The 20,584-nt window shown below is 39.3% G+C and overlaps 1 protein-coding gene across 2 annotated transcripts in view; it reads right to left on the bottom strand.

Annotated features, from left to right (window-relative positions):
• Nucleotides 1–3,553: 3,553 nt before the first annotated feature.
• Nucleotides 3,554–20,584, bottom strand: part of HEATR5B (HEAT repeat containing 5B) — a 53,726-nt gene continuing 36,695 nt past the window's right edge. For both annotated transcript variants that reach the window (XM_010004569.1, XM_010004568.1), the window contains exons 28-35: nt 19,930–20,190; nt 18,833–18,960; nt 18,503–18,647; nt 13,878–14,147; nt 11,401–11,625; nt 8,815–8,966; nt 5,686–5,899; nt 3,554–4,101 (exon numbers count right to left, since the gene is read on the bottom strand). In XM_010004569.1, the coding sequence (XP_010002871.1) occupies nt 3,797–4,101; nt 5,686–5,899; nt 8,815–8,966; nt 11,401–11,625; nt 13,878–14,147; nt 18,503–18,647; nt 18,833–18,960; nt 19,930–20,190 (1,700 nt within the window). In that variant the 3' untranslated portion in view covers nt 3,554–3,796. The remainder of the gene's footprint in view (nt 4,102–5,685; nt 5,900–8,814; nt 8,967–11,400; nt 11,626–13,877; nt 14,148–18,502; nt 18,648–18,832; nt 18,961–19,929; nt 20,191–20,584) is intronic.

Below are 20,584 nucleotides of genomic sequence, written 5' to 3'. Positions count from 1 at the left end.
GCTCTCGCAGCCGCCTTTGTCTCCTCTGCGCTGTGCTTGTTCTGAGGGATGAGGTTAAAGGGAGTGAGCCTCGTCCCCGTGATCCCGGGATGGAGGCAGACACGCCGTGCCAAGGGGCAGCTGGAAACACGGGTCGGTGGGCTGGGGGCCAGAGGGACCGCGGGGAGCGGGGCCCGATTCCCACCCCGCAGAGCCGCAGGGAAGGGACTGGGCAGCTCCCAGAAGCGACGAGAGCGGGAATTAATCTTAATCTCCACCTCCAAGCAGGATTTAAATGGCTTTGTCACACTCGGAGCCCACCCTGGGGACATAAGAAGGGCAGGTGCTTGGTAGTAGTTCCACAAACTTTGGCCAAGCCCTGCCCTCCTACCCCGGCTCTTCTGCTTCAGCCCCGCTCTGAGCAGCGCTCGGCCTCGGCACAGAACAGCTGTACGTCCATTCCAGGGCTAAAGGAATTCCTCAAAAGCCTTCAGAAGTGTTAAGAAGGAGAGCAAATCCACCTTTTTCAGGAATTGCCACAGGGCCTCTTCTGCAAAGAGAAGGAAAACAAGGTACTTGGAGACCGATGGCAAAGCCCTGGGCTGAGGGCACAAGCTCTCGCAGGGCTGCTCGCTCTCTCCCACCAAAGACACATGACGACAAAGGGAGATGCTGTTGGGATTTCTCCTAGGTACACACTAACACCACTGGCTAGCTGAAGACAAACCACCACCACCAGGCTTCATGGCAAGGCCACACGCTAGCAGGGCACGGAAGATGGTGCGTGGGCACCGAGGCTGCTGCAGGTGCTGAGGAAGGGCCCTGCTGGGTCTTAGGAAGGGCCCTGCTGTCCCTCCCCACGCCCTGGGCACACCAGGGGCACCCTGGAAGGGCCCTGCTGTCCCTCCCCACGCCCTGGGCACACCAGGGGCACCCTGGAAGGGCCCTGCTGTCCCTCCCCACGCCCTGGGCACACCAGGGGCACCCTGCTGCTCGCTTGAGCAGCGCTTCCTGCTTCCTCCTGCCTGCTCTGAAATCGTACTTGCCTGCTTCTCTTTGTAACCCAGCCCTGTGGAGGTAAGAGCTGTGGATGGTGGGTGACTTCTTCGTGCTGTTGAAGAGGCAAAGACACGTTGGGAAGTTTACAGAGAGCATCACAGAGGGGAAGAGGAGCAAAGGCACAGAAGAGGGAGGGTGCTCTGGGGGACTTCGGCAGGGAAGCAGAGTAGAACAACAAGGCTCACCCAGAAAGGAAGGAAACAGCAGAGAAAGAGGAAAGCCGTTCAGGGGAAACGGAGCAAACGAGCTTCATGAAAAAGCACATTAAAAAGACCATCGACAAAGCTGAAAAGAAGGGTGACAAATAACAATAAAAACTACCGGCATTTAAAGTTATTTTGGTTGCTTTTTTTTAATCAAATGAAATTTTATGCCAAAATATTACATGGAACAACATGGTTATACCTTTAGTATCAGAAGCAAGCAGTGAAGCAAATGAGGACTATAAACTGAGGAAGGATGTATACAAATGAAAGCTGAGCACGTGGTATACAGTCATACACTGTACAAAGAAAAACCTCTCCCCTCTCTATCCCTCTACACCTATCTAGTGCTGTTTCCCCTTCCGCTAACTCTATTTTTCTACAGACTTCTTACTTACACTTGATCGCTAACACTCCCCTCCCCTTCTCTGAGTTTTCACACATCTTGTAAACTAGAGTCGAACCAAAACATAAAAGTGCAGAGGTAAAAATCATGGTAAATAAAACCTGATTTTAGACAAAAAGTTTCCAACAAACATCAGTCATTAATTACTAGACTAACCTGGGGGAGAGGGAATCTAAAACAGGTTATAAAGGTATTTTCTTAGCTTTACTTGAAAAACGTTTGTGTTCAATTTTGATCTGAAAGAGCTTATCTTATTTTCCTTCAAATGTTAAAACAAGTTCAGAAAAACTTTTGAGCAAAATAGCTTTGTAATGCTGGAAACACTTACTAGAAAGTGATATATTTTAATTCATTTCATTTCAACTACACATACGAAGATGGGGAAAAGTAGTGAAATTACTTTCTTCCTTGTGTCTGGCATATTGTTTTTACTTCAGCATGTATCTCTACTCCTGTAGGATAATGGAACAAGACTTGGAAGCTAAAATCTTAAAGAAAGTAACATTTGAATCCTTAGGGTATGCACCATTTGTTGTGTCCTCACTTTAGTACTAAAATATTCACTGTGAAATAAACGCGTTTTTATTTTATGTTACATATTTTGCATACACGAAATACAATAGGGCAGGAGAGTATTTTGCATAGGTACTCCAAGGGTTATATAAGGTCTTACGGAAAAAGAGACTAGGCTAGTGACTTTGCAAAAATAATGATCTGCAAGTAATTCAACTAACTATTGATCACATTACATTCTATTTATTATCCCTTTGTTGTATTTAGGTTGAAGCAGAAGCTCCTGAAATGTGCAGTTTTTACAGAGTATCTAGAAAAACACCAGAGATGAAATTCAACAGGCCTAGCCGTGGCATTTTGTTATGTGGCTTCTCTCTATGAAGCTAAGTGTAAGTAAATATCCCTATAGAAGCCCATAAATTAAACAGCCAAAAAATTCATTTAAGTCAGTCATGTACACACAAGAAAATACATGGTTGTGCACTTCTGCCAATAGGAAGGGTGAGGTCTGGCAGCAAGCAGATGTTGGAGAGTCACTGGCTCTGTGCTCTAAGGTCAGCACAGAACTTGAGCTCTAAGCTCCAAAACCTGCAGATCAGACTTACTCGGATGTGAGGGGAGCCATGTGCTTTTCAAAAAAGAAAAGCCTGGTAGGGGAAAAAAAACCTCTAGAAGCCTGGGTCTCATTTGTCTTCTGCTCCCATAGGCAGGAAGCAGAAACTTTACCAATGGCTACACTAAAGTTATCTCCAATGAGACAAAAATATTGCAGGGAGGTTAAACACGGCGGAGCCTGGACAATGAGCAGAGCACTGAATCATCATATTCAACCAGTGTCTGGTTAGATAGGAAGACTGCTAACACACCACAGGTTTCAAGGGACAAAGTCTACACCTACAAAAATGCAGGTAGCAGGCAGTTCTCTTTAGAAACTCAATTTCCGGTGCATTCTTCAAAATTTATCTTAGAACAGATAAGGGATTAGATTCTTTGCATCCTTTATTCATTTTCAAGCATGGAAATGGATCTGAAAGAAATACACACCACAAAAACAAGGACAACTCATGAAGACCACATGCTTGTTTGTTCACCTTGAGAAAGGCTGAATATTTTCAATTATTTGTTGGGGTTTTTTTCATGCAACCTGAAATGATTTACAAGATCTGATGATCTCCTTCCCTACTTTGTTTTTAAATGGAAAAAGTGCATAATTCCACACCTGAAACTCTACATGGTACACGGTATATACTGCATATCAGTTTCCTTTCTCCCCTCCATCCTGTTGTGTTAGTATCTTTGCACAATGGTAGGATAACGATCACCAGGTTTGGAGTAGCTTTTAAAAATAAATAAAACTATTTAGTCAGATAGATATTAGTTTGGGTTTGGGGTTTTTTTGTGGATAATTTATAACAAAAGTTCATAAATATGATCACATTCAATATCCTAAAAATCTATACAAATACAAGTAACATCACTTCCCTTGTAATGCATGGATTTCAAGTAATTACACGAAGCTCTATCAGACAGCCTTTCACATACAAATTACACAAGATTACAGACATATATGCAGTAACACATCAGGGATAATGTAATACTTCTGACTACTTAGCGGTCCAAAAATAATAAAAGTAATTCAAAAAAAGCTCGTTTTCAGTTTAATTGTTGGGGTGGAATGTACTGTGGGTGGTGGTTGCCTAGCAGCTGCTTTTGCTTTGCTGGCCTGACTTGCTCGGACTGCAGTTTCTAGACGTGTTTTTAATTCAGGAGCAGCTCCCATTACTGTCTTGAAAGCACGTGGGTAAAGTGGACCGATGTGCATTAGATTCTGAAGTGCAAACTCATGAAGATCCTTAGAAGCTGCAGATGCAGAAGCAAAGGCATTTTCATTCAGTAAATAGGAGATCAGAGTGGGAACGAGAAGGGCAAGCAACTGGACTCCTAAAAGTGATAGGAAAAAAACAGAACGTAGTAACTGTTCCAAAGAAGAAAACAAGCTAAAATTAATTTTATCAGTTACTAGACTGATAAGGGTAATTTTGTTTTCAGAACTGACAATAAACACTTCAGTTAAAAAATTACCAAATAAAAAACAACTGAAAGGCAGTTGGCTTCCTGTCCTTTGGTCACTCAAATCTTTCTTACCAGGACTGTGTTTCATGCATCTGTTATTGTTCAGGACAGCTATTTTGTTCCTGACAATTGCTTAGAGATGCCTTTGCACCATCTGATTGCAAATCATTGCTAAGAGACCATAAGATGTGGAGTGCCTATCATATTAAAGGAAGTAAAAACACTTTTCAAGAAGACAGAAACATTATTCAATTTAATCTGTATATTAGCCTACCAAGTGAGCATAACAGGAACACAATTAGTGTGCAATTGTTTACAAAAAAAATTCAGGAACAGTTATCTGCTATATTACTCCATCCTGGAAGATTCCAATCCAAGAACTAGAACCGCAGCTGTACTTGGGCTAGCAAGACCTAATGAGGGCACAGCCCAAAATGGCACAGGGATCAAAAGGGTTTATCTTTAGAACAAAAAAAGCAGCTGAACTTAAGGAACAGGGCTGATTTTTGTATAGAGCAAGGATACAAGTATGCCTTACATGTGTAGTATGTTAATTGCAAATTATAAGCTCAAAGAACTTAAACATTAGTGGTAACTCATTTATCTAAAATTGTGTAGGTTATCTGTGTATTAATGATTTTCCCCTAAGGTCTTTACTAAATTCATACTCGTGGGATTTTCTCTGGCCAGCATTAGCAAAAATCAGATGTTTTGTTTCCTTACTCACCTCAGTTACTCTCTCATTTTAAATACATTTCAAACAACTGTGCCAGAAGCAGAATGGAGCCCAATCACACTTACTATTTTATCATCAATGAAGAGAAATACCAACAGGGAGTATGTTGGGAAAAAAAAAACCCGCAGAAAAACAACAGTAAATTTTTACAAGGAACTTTATGAGCATTGACAGCCAAATGTCTGGCAGAGGAAGTCTTTAGAAAATGCATTGTTTCAGACAGGGAATAACTGAACTTAAAGATTAGCCATGAACATGGTATTCTATCTACTGAAGCAAACAGGAGACTCAATCTACAATCAAGATATCCTGATCAGTACAATTCAATTTCTCCAGCTTTTTAGATAAACTCTGTTGCGCTGGTAGAAGCAAACTGATAAAAGTGATGAGTCTGCTAAATTAAATACCGGTTAACAATAAGAAGAAGTATACTTGAACAGCGTGAACTACTTGTTTCCAAAGAGAAAAAAAACATTACTCACTACTGCAGTTCAGGTTTAGAACTTTTTTTCCTGCAGTCACCAAAAACACAAAAGCATATTGTATGTTCTATATGTGTCCATGTATACATAAGTTCTAGTACTGGAATTACAAATACATGTTGCACAGATGTGGTCTATCTGTGACTATGTCACCAAGTTCCTACTTGCAAGATTTCTAATGCTCCATATTCTATTTTAGCATTACACATTTCTCTAGAAAAACTAAATACTTACTATTCTGCTCCTCACCAAGAGCAACCAGCGTTTCAAGAACTTTAATTCCTTCCTGGACTGCTAAAAGCTCCAGGTTGTTGTTTGGGCGGCTTCTTTCCACAGCTTTCAACTTCTCAACCATGATAGGGGCCAGTGAATGAATATATGGTGTTGACAGAGCACGATTGGTGTGCTTGAACACGGAAAGCAGAAGCTGGTAACACTTGGCTTGAACCTAATTAAATCAAGATAAATACATTGTCCTGAAAGTTATTTTTTAACTCAGGGAATTCTAATAAACTCTCTTATCTATGTATGTGAGACACACGTGGTACAAAAAAAAGATGAGTAAAGGGGAAGGAAACATACTGAATAAGAGGAAAGCAGCAACACAGCCCATCTGCTAAAATAGTATTAGCCCAGATTTCAATAAAAGGAAGGCCAGTTAGAAAGAACGTGGAGGTACTAAATAACAACAATAGCATGAACTCAGAGGAAAAAAAAGGAATAGTTAATGTCATACATGTCTGTCACACAGGTCCACAGAGAACTACATCTTTAATTCCCAGAAGTACCAGCACTAACAGGAAATGCATCTGCAAAATCATGAAATGCTATTCCAATCTCAGAAGGGTTAAACAGCCCATAAAAATGACTCAGATGAGATTAAAGAGGTTTTATTACTTAACATGAGGCAAGGCTGTAACCAAAAGGGGCAGACCTGTCCTTCCTTCCTTCTTATTCTCCATCTTGTGTTGGTAGAAGCAAATGAGTATACAAGTAGCCCTGCAGTGAGCTGATCACAGAACACTCTCCTTATGTTGCTTCTATTTCTTCCCCCACCCCCCTGCCTTTTCTCTGTAAAGCAGAAATTATTGAAGACAACATTTGGGAAAGTGAGTCACTGAAAATGAGTTGTTTAGATGAACTTCAGAATGCATTTTATTTAGGTGTACAAAAATCTTCCTCCAAAATCCCATACAAATAATCCCAGCATTTTTTGAAAGATAAAGCCCCACAATAAATACGAGGATACAACACTGCACATGTTTTCAAACTGCACTCAAGTCTCAACAGGATGAGTTACTGAGCACATCCTGAACAGAAACATTCTAGAGGAAGTAGCATTGGAAAGAATGATCTGAGAAGAGATCTCAGGATAACTGGAAACACAGATGTATAAATAAAAATATTGAATAAAACATATATATAATAAAAGCTAATAGTAAAAAAGTAAGAGTTATGCAGCTCAGATCACTGTTAATTCACTAGTGTATGGCTGAAAGTTTTCTATACAACTGAAGTTTTAAGGACTGCAGTAATAGCACTTCTGATAAGACCCTTTCTATGTTTTCTAACAGAGCTCCCTAGAAGGACATTTACCCTAATGGCATCATCTTTGACCTGTTTTGACAAATGATCCTGCTATCTCTCTATGCCATTCCTTCCCTTTATTTCTCTATTCTTTAAACTTACTCTGTATTAGCTGTTAAGATTATTAGCCTTCAAAATAAGGCATAGAAGTCTTTTCTTACATGTATGCATAATTTAAATAAGAGTTTCTGACAGCAGAATTTATCCAAGCTTCTTTTATTCCATCTACATAATAAATATTTTTATTCTGCATTCACAGAAGTCTACAAAAGCTCCTGTGAGGTAAAATCTCTTCAAAGCGTGTAAGGCACACCCTCCTGTAAAACTTATCTATTAGCATGGAGAAACAAGAGTCTCTCAGATAAGTTCCTTTGTTGGGACAAAATACAATTGAGCTCATCAGCCTTCTGGTACATGATACCTAACCTTTCAGACTTCTGCTGGTGGTAATAACTTAAAAAATACTCCTGTATTTCTTATGAGGAAACGGCATTTCTTTAGAAAAGAGTGTTTTCATAATAGGTCAAATGCTTTTAGTACAATCAGAGTAATGCTTTTATTACAAACAGGTGTCTATAGTTACTGACCCAAACAATGAGTGATTTACATGTCAAAAGCTAGAATGAACCTACATGTGCTCTGCACATCAGCCAGGAGAGTGGACACAATCTGGCTGCTGTCAAAGCATTCTCTGTGAATTACAAGAAGAATGCTAAGTTCCAGCTCACTGACAGCTCTCCAGCAGGGTGGTGGGCAAATATGTACTTTTCTCATTGTTCAGGTGTTTATACTGAGCTGTGAAACAGCATGACATAAAAGTTTCTTCTCCATACAACTGACATTTCCATTAACACACTAAAAATTTAAGTTGCTTTCCACCCAAAGTCAGGCTTCAGAACCAAATGAATTTTATGTCCATGCTGGAAAATGCCAGCCCTGGTGCAGAGAATTATCATTCTAAACAGGTTTTTAAATGCATCACTGTGACCCTAAACATACCTCCTTTTTTTCCATGTTTTTCTTAGAAATCTCTGCAGTGATAAGTTGTGGAAACACTATAGATTTTTCTCTTAGCTCCTTCCTGCAGATCTGTATACCCACTCAAACAAACTCATGTATACATGGCTGGAACACCTAAGCTTAACTATGCAGCACATAAGCCTGCTTGAACAAAGTCAGTCTACAACTTTTTAATTTTCCTCTTTAGTAAGAAAATAATTTAGAAGACAATTCACAAAGAAAAAACAAAGGACAGAAGTGAAATCATGAAACAGATGATTCACAATCTGTACATGTAGTCACATGGTGACTACAAAATTACATTTTTGCAGTCAAATTAAGTTTTGTATGGACATATAAAAAAAGCACAAGTTTTGCACAAATGTAAAATTAATCAGAAACGTGGGCTGTCATTTTATCTACAGAAAAAAGAAGTTTAGTTTGTATTATAAAAGAACAGCATTAATGTAGAGAAGTCACCACTCTAGTAACTAACCTCATTTGCTAAAATTTCACATATCAAAATATTTTTTTCCTTTTACAAAGCTGCAAGCCAAGAACCTGGCACAAGTCCATGAACACACGTTATCTTGAAGCACTTAGTTTGATCTGTTTTACTTACTAAAAAGTTTCTATAATACATTGTTGCAAATTCTAGTTATTTTGACAAGCAGTAGCTGTCTCTGAAGTAAAGGCATCACAAACATGCAGGAAGCATGGCAAATGTATCACAATTAGTTTTTCTCAGCTATATATACTGCTATAACATGATCTTACCCAAGGATCACAGGAATTTAATGCACTTTTAAATCTGTTCATACATCCATTTTGTAAAGACTGCACTCCAATTATTTCAGTGCTTGCTGACCAAAGGAAGAGAGCAATAGCTGTAAGTGTGCTTACTTCATCAAGAATAGGCTTAGAGGCTTCTGAAACACAGAAAACAAACACACTGTTAGCTCACTCCAAAAAGGGTTTAGAATTTATTTAGTAAAACCCAGTGAACATAAACTCACAAAGAGGAAATAAATATACTTCAAATTATTTGCAACTTCATACAAATATACATTTACTTATTACAGAACCACTTTGCCATTATTGACTGTGACTGACAAAAAGCTGACCAGCTTGGTTTTAATACCAAGTCAAACTTTCTGCAACCTACACTTTCTCTGACCAAGTAATTTTTTTTATTTCAATGGGTAAACAAAGAAGAAGAAAATATTTTTTTAGATCTTTTCCCCATTAAGTGTATCTGTGTTGGGTTTTTTTAATCTCTTCAGCTGATCTGTATCAGAGTATCAGAGTAAGAAAATTATATCCAGCATGGCAACAACTTTTACTTAACATGAGGTTTCAGATAACAGACTAGCAGATATGATAGCTACCTGTCACCAGTAAGTACAGCCCTACTTTAACATTTCCTGCTTTTCAAATAATCTCTCTTTGCAATTGGCATATTTATTCTTTGCACAAGCTCTGTCTTCATGGATATCATTCCTGAATTTACATTAACAGGAAAAAGATTTATATTACTATATATATTTAAAGTAGTATTCTGCTTGTTTTGTTGGCCAGATTGGTTCTGCTTTCCTTTAGAAGCACAAAGAAATAGCAGATATATAGTCAGAAAAAACCCAAAACAAAACCAGCATCACTGTCCTTTTCAAATGACACTTAACTGGCTTAACTATGTTGTGAAACCTCACTTCAAAAAAACTACTCCAAGCATTTTAAGTGATTTTTTTAAAAAATTTTTTTTAAATGTTATTGAATTATGAGACTTGAAATCATGTCAGTAGACCTGGGTTAGATTCTTTTGTGTGTCATATCCCACTCCACAGAAGATTGGAAAGGAAAACATACTCTTGGAAGGAACTGAGAAAGATTTCTGAAGTCTTAAAAAAACCACAAGAAAACCAGCCATGTTTCTGGAAAGAGGGGCTGGGAAATCTTTACCGTAACAGAAGGCTGGAAGACAAGAGCTGATGTGACAAAGTGAATTAGAAGTTTGTCTTGGTTAACACAAATCTACTGATCCTTCCCCTTCAGACATTTTCGGGATTGTTTGCAATAACCTGCTCACTCCTTGTCTCTCACATGAGTAACTCCATTTGGGCCTCTCCCTAGTCTCTATAAATGGCTACTTGGGGATGTAATGGGATGGTTTTGGCTGAGCTACCATTATGCAAATGACAAATCTTTGTCTCCCTTTTGCTAGCTATACAGCTGAGACTGTACATCTTTTTTAATTTTGAAGGGCAAGGCCAAGTACAAATGTGAACCAAAATAAGTAGTTTGCACTTCTCTAAAGAGACACAGTAGACATCTTGTTGGTGGGTAACACATTTTTTGGCAGAGGTAGGATCTTTTCTCACCACTGAAAGCTTGTAACAATATTGTGAATATCCTACTCCAGTATGAACCTTGCCACAGTTGCTGTCTGCACACTCATTCACTTCAACACTCACATAATTAAGACTATATGAATCATGTCAGCAAATACTTAAAAGATACACTGCCATTTTTCTTGAAGTTTAATTCCATGTGTCTATTTCATGTAGAGTATTGAACAATTACACTTTCGGTAAAGAGATCAGTTCCCCTACAAATACTGTTTTTGCAAATGTAATGTCCTTTCCTTTAAGCTAGCAGGTATTCTGTGAAAGGAGGAAAGGAGGGGTGGAAATGACACTTTGCTCAGGCCTTGCCAAGATGTCTAGAGTTGCCAGTAGTCACAGAAATTAAAGCATAGTCCAAGAGATGATGGAATTCCATTAGATTTTATTTGCAAGACGTTGAGCAGATGTCAGAAAGACAGGTCAATACCAGAAAGGAGATTTCCAAGTTCCACAAACAAGCCACTAGCTGAAAACTATGAAGATTGCTAAAGTCAGCCTGTGGAAATCCTAAAGCATATACTAATCATATCATAAAAGAATTTTAAAAAGAAAGTTTGAACTAGCACAGAAAAAATACCCAACTGAAAGGATATGAGAGGGGGTGGGCTACAAAATGAGCTGAAAAAGACAAAATATGTAACAGGTAGCTATGATCAATATTGTCAAAGAAAACTGACCAACAAGGAGAAATCTGGGACATGACCTCCTGAAATGTTAACTGTATTTTCTTAAAGCCAATGCTGTGCTTGTCTTCAACACAATCTATTAAGTAATTCTGATTAGTTATGCTCCATGCACTCAGGTCCTTCTCCCATTTCAATTTTACAATCAATTCACCACCACTTTTAATCCCCAACCTTCAGACATGAAGCCTATTAATTTATAGACAGATACAATACCTTGCCTTTTCATTACAGCAATTTCTTCAATTCTAACTCTCCTGCATTGGGAAACAACTTACCAGGTTGAGAGTATTCCAAGATAGATGCCAGAGTGCTGCGAATAAGACCTGTCCATTGTTTCTGAGTTTCATCAGTCTTGACTGTTGGAAGAGTAACAATAGTTTTTATCCCTTGAAGGGCTGCACTGACTGGAGGTGGGACCTGATTATCTGCTGATTTTACTGCTGTTTCCTTCAACACTCTTGTAATCAGAAACAGAATAGTGGGTAAGATTGTCATACAACCTAAAATTGGAAAAAAAAACCAACAAAACATTCTAAAGTTAATTCAAACTCTGGTAGATCACCTCTTTTAGCTTTCCCAATATGGATATATACGACTAGGAGACAAAGGAGACACCAAGATAAACTGCAATTCAGGTAACAAGTGATACATGCCATTCAATATTTTATCACCAAATTCAATAATCAGCACTCCTGAATGGTGTCATAACACAAGTCATACAAGCCAACACTTAAAATGTTGCTGTCAATTCAAGGAATGATGATTCAGCTATTAAAACATTTGCCCTACATGGCATATCACACATGCTATGTAACATATCAAAGACGTCCAGATTGCTACATGTCAAAACAGGATCTGCATATCAGTAGAGTCCTACAAAATAAACATCAATAAGAGGTCTGGAAACAAGCATTCAAACCCGCTTATGGCACTTTCCAAGGAAGCTGGTGTGTGGTACAAGCCCCAGAAACAAAGTAAGGAAGCTATCTGGTGTCTCATGTCCTGGCCAAAAGCTGTATCCATCTGGCTACTCTACAAAAAAGACAAAATGATCCTCCTCCTACTGCATTGCTTTTCTGAAGAAATCGACTCCTACCTACATGTTTTGTGCAGCCAGTCCTGCCAATGCAAGTTAGGCATACTTAAGAAATATTGGTCAAGTAACACAACCTGACTTCAGATACCTTGGAACTTTATTAGAAGGAAGGGTTAACAGAGAGTATCTGTCATTTGTTTAATTGCTGGCCCAGAGTTAAACTGACAACTTTAAGCTCCTGTGTAGGACTGCAAGAAGGGTGCTATTTGGTTTAGGCACGTAATATCAATCTATGTGCTCACTTCAGACAGTCAAGTCTGTTTCCATCTCTTTTCTATGCCTTCATTGTCCTTCATCAACACATCTTCCTACTTCTAGGAATGCTGTAAGGATAAATACACCAAGTTGAAGAAAGACTGGAAGGGACTGCTAGAGGTAATCTAGTCCAACCCCCTTTTTCAAAGCAGCAGTTTCTCTAGATCACATTGCCCAGGTTGTCCAATGGAGACTGTAGGATGCCCATGTTTTAAAGAAAGAGGAAGAAATACAAAGAACAGTGAATCACAGAAAGTGATGAATTCTCTTTGCACACAGTTTCCCTTACATTCAAAGGCTCAATTAACACAAATGTTTGTGCCCATGTTGTGCTCCCTACAGCTATCAGCTAGCTACATATTCTGGAGAAGAAAACAAACAACTCTAGCAGTCTCCATAAACTAACAGGAGTTTCTGAGCTACTTCCACTGGCCACTTCCCAAATGCTAGGAGTCATGCCTTCACTCCAGTCAACACAATAGTACTGTTACTCTTTCTGCCCATTCCATGCTGTCCCACCCCATGTGACCCACAACAAAGAGAAAGGAAAAAGAACTAGAAATCAAATTAAACTAGTGCAGGACTCCATATCACCTCAAATCCACTATTTTTTAAAGAATTGCAATGTGGAAGACAGCCCATTTTGTGTTCCAAGCATCATTTTTTCAAGTATGTTATTTATCACACATCTCAAAGCACCAACCTCTAAAATGTCTTATCTACAGCAGTGTGTGAAACTTCCCAGAGATCTATGAGACAACTCTTGTGCAATTTGTTCTCTGCAAAGCAAAACTCAAAGAGCACAGCTTCTCATGCAATGGTGTCCTTTACCCCTGAATTCCACTCAGTGCAATTACCCTAGTTTACACATATCCTTTGTGACAGTCTCCCTGAGCAGAAGAAAGCTCCATTTAGTTTAGTCACATTTGGGATGACTGACAGCCAATGGCTACAAAACCAAGTGTATCGCAGCTGAATTGCGCTGTTTTTTCCTCAGTAGGATTCTCTCTTCATCCAGCTGCTACTTTTCATGAACTTCTCAGGAATTTAATTATCTCTGAGACATCCAAGTTCTTTTACAATATGATTAGAATTGTCCAAAAGGTTTCAAAATCATAAAAAAAAAGAAGAGCAGGAAAAAACAATAAAATCCCAGTGATATAGAGCTCATTTACTCAACAAACTTGCACTACACATGCAAACTTAAAATCAAGTAAGTTCCTTTATGTTGCTCACTGGAAAAGCCAGAATTCTTAATTTATTTTAAACCTAAACATAATTTTCCATAGATGACTCTTAAAGTATCCCATGAGAATATATTATTTTTCTATTTAGGATCATAAGCTCACTATGCTTGCCTACAGTAACCACTCATATATGTCTTTTGTTACATTACCTTACCTGCTGGAGAACACAGAGAAGGCAGGTCAGACAGTATAGTGACGGTGGCAGCTACAAGACGAGCACTTTCCTCAGAGAGGTGAGATTTGCTAGCAATGTGACTTGGAGAATCTGACACTTTTGAACTCAGATGGGGCATGTGCCGTACAAGGATAAACATGAGCAATTCCATGGCTGCAAAGACTAGAGATTTTCCAGGCACAAGACCACCACTCTCACCTCCCTCTCCTAAAGAAAGAGGATTTTCTTTTTCCTCAATATCGTCTTCATCTGAAAACAGAAAAAAAATGTCTGAGGAGACAGTTAAGAAGGATTCCACATCAAAGACTACATGAAACACTTTTAAAAAAGTTAAAAATCAAGAGGAAGAAGTTGCTTCACAGTACGACAAACATGGCTCATGTCAAACTGCTTTAGTTAGAATGACTTGAAGGAGTTTAAAATGCTTTAGAGGTATTGTGGTTGCAACAATACTTAAAAATCCATCCAGAACTAGAAAAAACGTAGTAATACACAAAACGTAAACACAGGAATTATTTTGGTTCTTTGAAAACTGATTGTAAAATTAACAGCAATGACTGCCAAATAAACAGACATTACTTTTTTTTTTAATTTAATGGCTATTAATTAAGTGTTCTACCCTGACAAAATCTTATTTCAGCCTAAATTGATTATGAAATAAGAGAACAGAAACACATTGTAGGATTCTGTGTCTAAGTTCATTATTTCAGTGTGTTCAGTTCAAAAAGTCTCTCTTCTGAATAGCAGCTTGGCCAGCTGCAGTCTTTCCTTCTCCCATTGAACAGCAACAGAGATTCAGTAAGTCAGAGCTGGCCTGAACCACCCCTATAGAGCTCCTATGAATGTAAATGATTGCTAGTGTTGTTATCACATTCGCTGATTTGAAAAATGCAACTTACTGGGCCTACAGCAAACAATTTGATCAATTCATATGACTGAACAGAGCATGCATTTTTGGCTGTGCTGATTGCTCAACTTCCAGCAAAATCCTTTATGTGGAAAACTAGTAAAAGTAACAGGTTGGGTTTTTTTCTCAACAGTGTACTGTGCCAAACTAAGATGACAGTTTTCCTTAGTAAGTGGACATTATTTGGGTTTTACTTTACTTCTTCCAGGTAAAAGAAAACATGGCAGACTTAACCTAACCAGAGATCAATTAACTATTTGCCGGGTTGCCACTTGGAAACTAATTTACCTGGCAAAGTTGCAAACAGTACATTCAATGTGAGATTTTTAAAGAAATGGTAAAGGGATGATTGAACAGGGAGATGCTCTGTTAAAAAAAAGGTACCTCAGAAAGTAGCTCTTGGACTGATACTAATACCCTTATCAAGGATATTATTATATAATGTGGAAACAAACTTAACAAAACATGCTGATGAAAAGCCTAAGCAAAACATCCCAAGTTGAAATATCATACCAGAAGAAGCAGAGATAAAAGAAGAAGGAATTCATTTTACTAAAGCTCAATAAAGGCAAAGTAAAGGAACAGGATTTTGGTGTATGGACTCAGAGAATCTCAGAAAAATGTTAAACTGAAAGGGACCTCCATGAAACATCCCAGTCTGGTCTCCTGTTGAAAACTGGGCCAACTTGGAAGCTAGAACAGGTTGCTCAGGACTGGTCCAGTATTTTATATCTCCAAGCATGCAGATGCCACAATATCCCTCGTCACCTGTTCTGCTGCTTCACCACTCCTATGGTGACCCATTTTTTCCTTGTATCCCATCTGGATTTCCATTGCTACAACTTGTGTCCATTGCCTCTTGTCCTTCCACCATGTGCCTTTCAGAAGAGTCTGGACTAGTCTTCTCTTTCAAACCCCTTTAAGAAGGGGGATTGCTATTCTATCCTGTATTAGCCCTATCTTCTGCAGACTAAACAAGTTCAGGTCTCTCAAGCCTCTCCTCAAGTGTCATATACTTCATATCCCTAAGCAGTTCAGCAGACCTCCACTGGACTTCCTTCAGTTTGCCAACATCTCTTATTCAAGATGAGGACGAGGGGTAAAGAAAACTAGACACTGCTCCTGATGCATCTTTACAAGCTCAAGTTGAAAGAAAAATCATATCCTTTGATCTATTGGTCATACATTTCTAATGCAGCCCAGTAACAGAGTATACAGCATTGCACAGGCACACCAAAGATTCACACTCAACTCATTATCCAGCAAATCTGCTATCCAGTCTGCCACTGTCAGCCCCCAGACACCAATGAACAGGGTTATTCCATCCCAAATGCAGGGGTTTGCATCTGTCTTTGCTGAACAGCAGGCTCTTAGTCATGAAGCTCAAGATTCCCCTGAAAGGCAGCACTGCCCTCCAGTGTACCCACCACTTGCACAATTTAGTATGACAGTCTTGAGCACCACAAAGATGACTGTAGTAGTCTTAGAATCTCCTCAGTCAGTTCCTTCAGATGCATCCATCCCATCTGGTCCTAGGGTACATCCAGCTTTTACCTAAGTGGTCCTTAACCTGATGCTCATCTACACTAGGCAGCAATTCTCTCCCCTAAACTTGCTCATTAGACATAAGACGACCAAGCAAAGAAGATAAGTGTGTCACTTTTTCCCAGATGCGTTTTGTCATTAGATCACACAATCCATTCAGCAGCAGGACAAAGTTTTTTTGGTCTTTTTGCTGCCAATATATCTATAAAAGCTCTTGTCACACTTTACATTCATCACCAGTCTCAGCTCCAGCCAAATCGTGGCTTTCCCAATTCCATTCCTCCATACGTGAGCAGATTATTTCAGTCATCTTCCTGGGCACTTTGCCCCTACTTCCACCATCCATATACTTCCTTGTCACATTAGAGCTCAGTCAGAAGCTCCTGTTCAGCAGAGTCAGCCTCCTGTCACGTCTGTTTAGCATTCTGCACTTTTGGATGAGCTATTTTTTGCCACCAAAGATAAGCCATCTCTCTTTCCTTTGCCCTTCTGAGAAGCTTACTACAAGATCTCCCCTGGAAGAGGAGATCTTGTGCTCCCTGCACAAGTTCAAGTCTGCTAAGTCAGCCCAAAGCTTTTACTCTGCTACTTGCTTTCTTTCCCTCAGGATCATGAACTTCACTATCTCATGGCTGCTACAGCTAAAGCAACCACTAACCTTCCTAACAATTTCTTCACTACTCATAAGGAGCAGATCCACTGAGCCACTCCCTTATTGGGACTGTCCAGCACCCACACTGAAAATAACCTGTGCCTCATACACTTCTGAAAGCTGTTAGCACCTCGCAGCACTGCTCTTCCAGCACATCTGCATCAGAGAAGTCTCTCATGAAACTCCCATAGCTTGTGACTGGAAGGCTTTTTCCAGTTGGTTTAATATGGCTTCACCCACCTCTCCTTCACTAGGAAGTCAGTGGCAAACAAGAAAGAACCCCTGATTAGTATCACTCTTCAAATTCCTCTTAGTCATATCAGTCCCAAGCTGCCAAAGAGGGACATCTGGCCCCAATACCTACCCTGACTGCTTGTTCCTCTTCTCCTCTTGCCAAATCCCTATAGTGTTATTCAACTAGATGTCTTGAGATAAAGCCTTTTGTTGCTGTAAGTCACAATCTTGCACCCTCCACCTTTGTGGCAGTCCCAGTCTCCAGGGCTGTATGCCAGCACAGCCTACAGCTGTCCCTCCTTCCATGGCACATGGGGCTTGGACTCCTACACCTGCAGTATCTCTTTGATGAGCCTGTCATTCTCTCTCTATCTGCCTTTTCTCTTACTACGCAATCTGCTCACCTTTCACAAGCACTTCCTTCACATCTCACAGGTGAGACCAACGTCACCTCTAGCCCTGGCCGCACAGAAAAGGGCCTGAAGGACAGTCACATTGGGACTTCCATCTGAATGTCAACCCAGGTCCTTATACCTTCCATGTGCCAGAGGTGATTGTTCCTCAGTCAGCAGATCGTGTCTTGCTGTTTGTCACTGCCATGAATATGCTGACTCTAGCAGTCTCACACAGTCTTGAGCAGCACTTCTGGGCTGCATAGGCATGCCTTTCCATGCCAGCTGCCTTGCTCCTGTTTGCACACCCCGTTCCCAGAGCTCCTGGTTGCTGACACACCCTGAATGTCAGTGAAGTAAGAACCCAGATGCAAGTCTGCTCCAATTCCTGGCAAGATCTCCAGGGCAGGCAACTTTTCACACTGGTTCCAGTAGCAGTGCACTCATCTCATGAATATCAGTTTTGCCAGTGATGCGCCACAAGACCCTACTTTGGGGGCTAAACATTAAACTTCAAAAACCTTTGTAAATTAAGTGCTAGGAGTCAATAGAGAAATATTAACTGAGCAAATTATTAGTAAGACCTTAAGTGGTGTGCTAGCTATAATTTTCATCACTCATATTAAGGAAAAACTAATCAAAAACAGGACACGAAAAGAATAACTAGTAAGTTGTTTAGAGGAAGAAAAACTATACCTTATAAGAGTTAAGAAATCAGCAGGTAAGATTATAACTGCCTCAAGAGCATCTGTGGAATACACAGCACCTTTGTTCTCAGTGTAACCATACTCTAATGTATTTGAGTGCTTGTCCCAGTATGAAAACCTGTTGCTTATTTACTCTGCAAAGCAAGCTGTGTTTTCAAAAATCTTACTTAGGGTGTTCCTTTTTTCCTGCAAATAATCTTGAGCTGCTCTTACTATCTGCTGGACTACTCCTGTAACCAGCAGCTGGACTGAAGGAGGATCCCAGGTCAGGAGGAGACGATGAAGCACACTCAAGAGTTCAACACCAAGGAGCTACAGTAAAACAAAATATATATTACAAAAATTATTAAGACTTAACAATTCCTAATTGTTATGTCACTTGCTTATGATGAGCAAGTATTTTTCTCATGGAAAAGTAATTGCAGCTTTTGTAATCATCACAGATGAAAGACCAAGACCTAGAAAAAGCTGATTGTTACAACATGCTTATACAGTACCTGATCCTCTGCAATATGGATCCTGGCACAAGGGGAATCCAATAAAGTATGAAGTGCTTGTAAACAAGATGTAACGTGCTCAACAGGCTCTTCAGGTCGTGGGGAACACAGAAACTGTATACTAACACCTGAAAAGAGCAATATTTTAAAAGAACATTCACATCACCATAAAAAACAAGTTTTCTTGTTTAAACTTATGTATACATTCAACAGGTTCTTAACAACTTCAGAAAGCTACATGTTTTTCTAAATTCTTCTTCCTTTAAAGGACAAGAGAGTTTATGTATTAGAAATAGTAGCACTGAATTAATTTTCTCTTCTGCATCATGTCTTCCCCAAAATTTGGCAAGAAAAATAATAAAAAGTGACAGTAAGCAAATTAGATTGCTGGAGGGGAATCCACACTATGTTCTGAAGATGTGCAAGTTGAACTTCTGAATTCTTCCATTTTGAGTTTTATTTTATTGAACTCTTTTAAATGTAAAGAAAACTGAGACGAAGTTAAGCCTCAAAAGATATGCAATATTCATATTATACAAATGGCACTTAATTCTGGTTTCAAGAATCTGCCTATCTCAGCAAACTGAGAATTCCTCAGAATAAGTGATCATATGCACCTCTTAAAGCTGTTAGGAAACAAAGGGAAACAGCAACTGCTACTCACAGATTAAAAACTATAAAAGCTACTGCATTTGACTTGTCAAATATCAGTCTCTAACAAACTGTGGTTTTATTAGGGTGTCTACTTTAATAACTTTACAGGTTTTGTGTCTGAAGCACAACATTCTGTACCAGCTGAATTATATTACAGCGCAAAACAGTTCCTATTCATTTTGTTCAATTACCTCAAAAAAATAGATATACAACTTGTCTATAAAAATCACAAAAATCACACCAAGAAATATTCTGCCAAAACTATTAAAAAAAAAACAGAAGGCAGAGGGATACAGAGAAGCAGACAGAGATGTTCTGGAACATTACTATCCAGACATATTCCATTTTAAGCTTCCCAGATTTCAAGAAAATATCTTTTTTTATTCCCATACAATTTCATTCCATCACATGCTAGTACTAAACTCTAAACTTGTGACTCTTACCCAAAATTAAGTGCATTCGATCTTTGTTTATCTCTGGCAAAGACTTAGTAGTAGGTGGAGTTCCAGGTGTCTGATTTAACATAACGGAAGCAGCAGGTTTCTGTGAATTGGGCATTGCTGCAGCAGTCTCTTCTGTTGACTCTGCAGCATTAAATCCTGTACTGTTGAGCCAAAGTGCCACTGCATGCAGGATGGGAGCCCAGGAGTTCCGGTAATGCAGTCTAGCAGTATCAATTGTTTCTGGAGTGTAAAATGCTCCCCCTATTAAATTAGCAAAGGTAAATTCTGAAATTCTCTGCAAATAATAGACAAAAACCACATGCTCTACATTTATTAAGTTTCTTTAGTCTGGGTGTATTTGATCATATACACATTTAGATGCAATTCTTGTTAGTAACAGCATATCCTAATTCTCCTTGTGAAAGAGCAACATTAGTACCTGTCATAAGAAAAGTGCAATGGCTACAATGGAACAGTAAGCAGAGAGGAAGGCAGGCAGGCAAAGTCATCAGGTCTTGCAGCATTTTTCATATGGAACACTCAGCTCAGTAAAATACTTTAAGACAGTGTCCACTCTATCTCAAGGGCTATGTTTTTCTTATATAAACATCTTTTCCCATTTGATTCCAAAGTATGAGAGGTGCAGAAGTAGTCA

The sequence above is a fragment of the Chaetura pelagica genome, unplaced genomic scaffold, assembly GCF_000747805.2.
Source record: "Chaetura pelagica isolate M959 unplaced genomic scaffold, ChaPel_1.0 scaffold278, whole genome shotgun sequence".
Taxonomy (NCBI): domain Eukaryota; kingdom Metazoa; phylum Chordata; class Aves; order Apodiformes; family Apodidae; genus Chaetura; species Chaetura pelagica.
The sequence above is the reverse complement of the archived record's forward strand: the minus strand, read 5'-3'. Positions and strand labels throughout refer to the sequence as shown.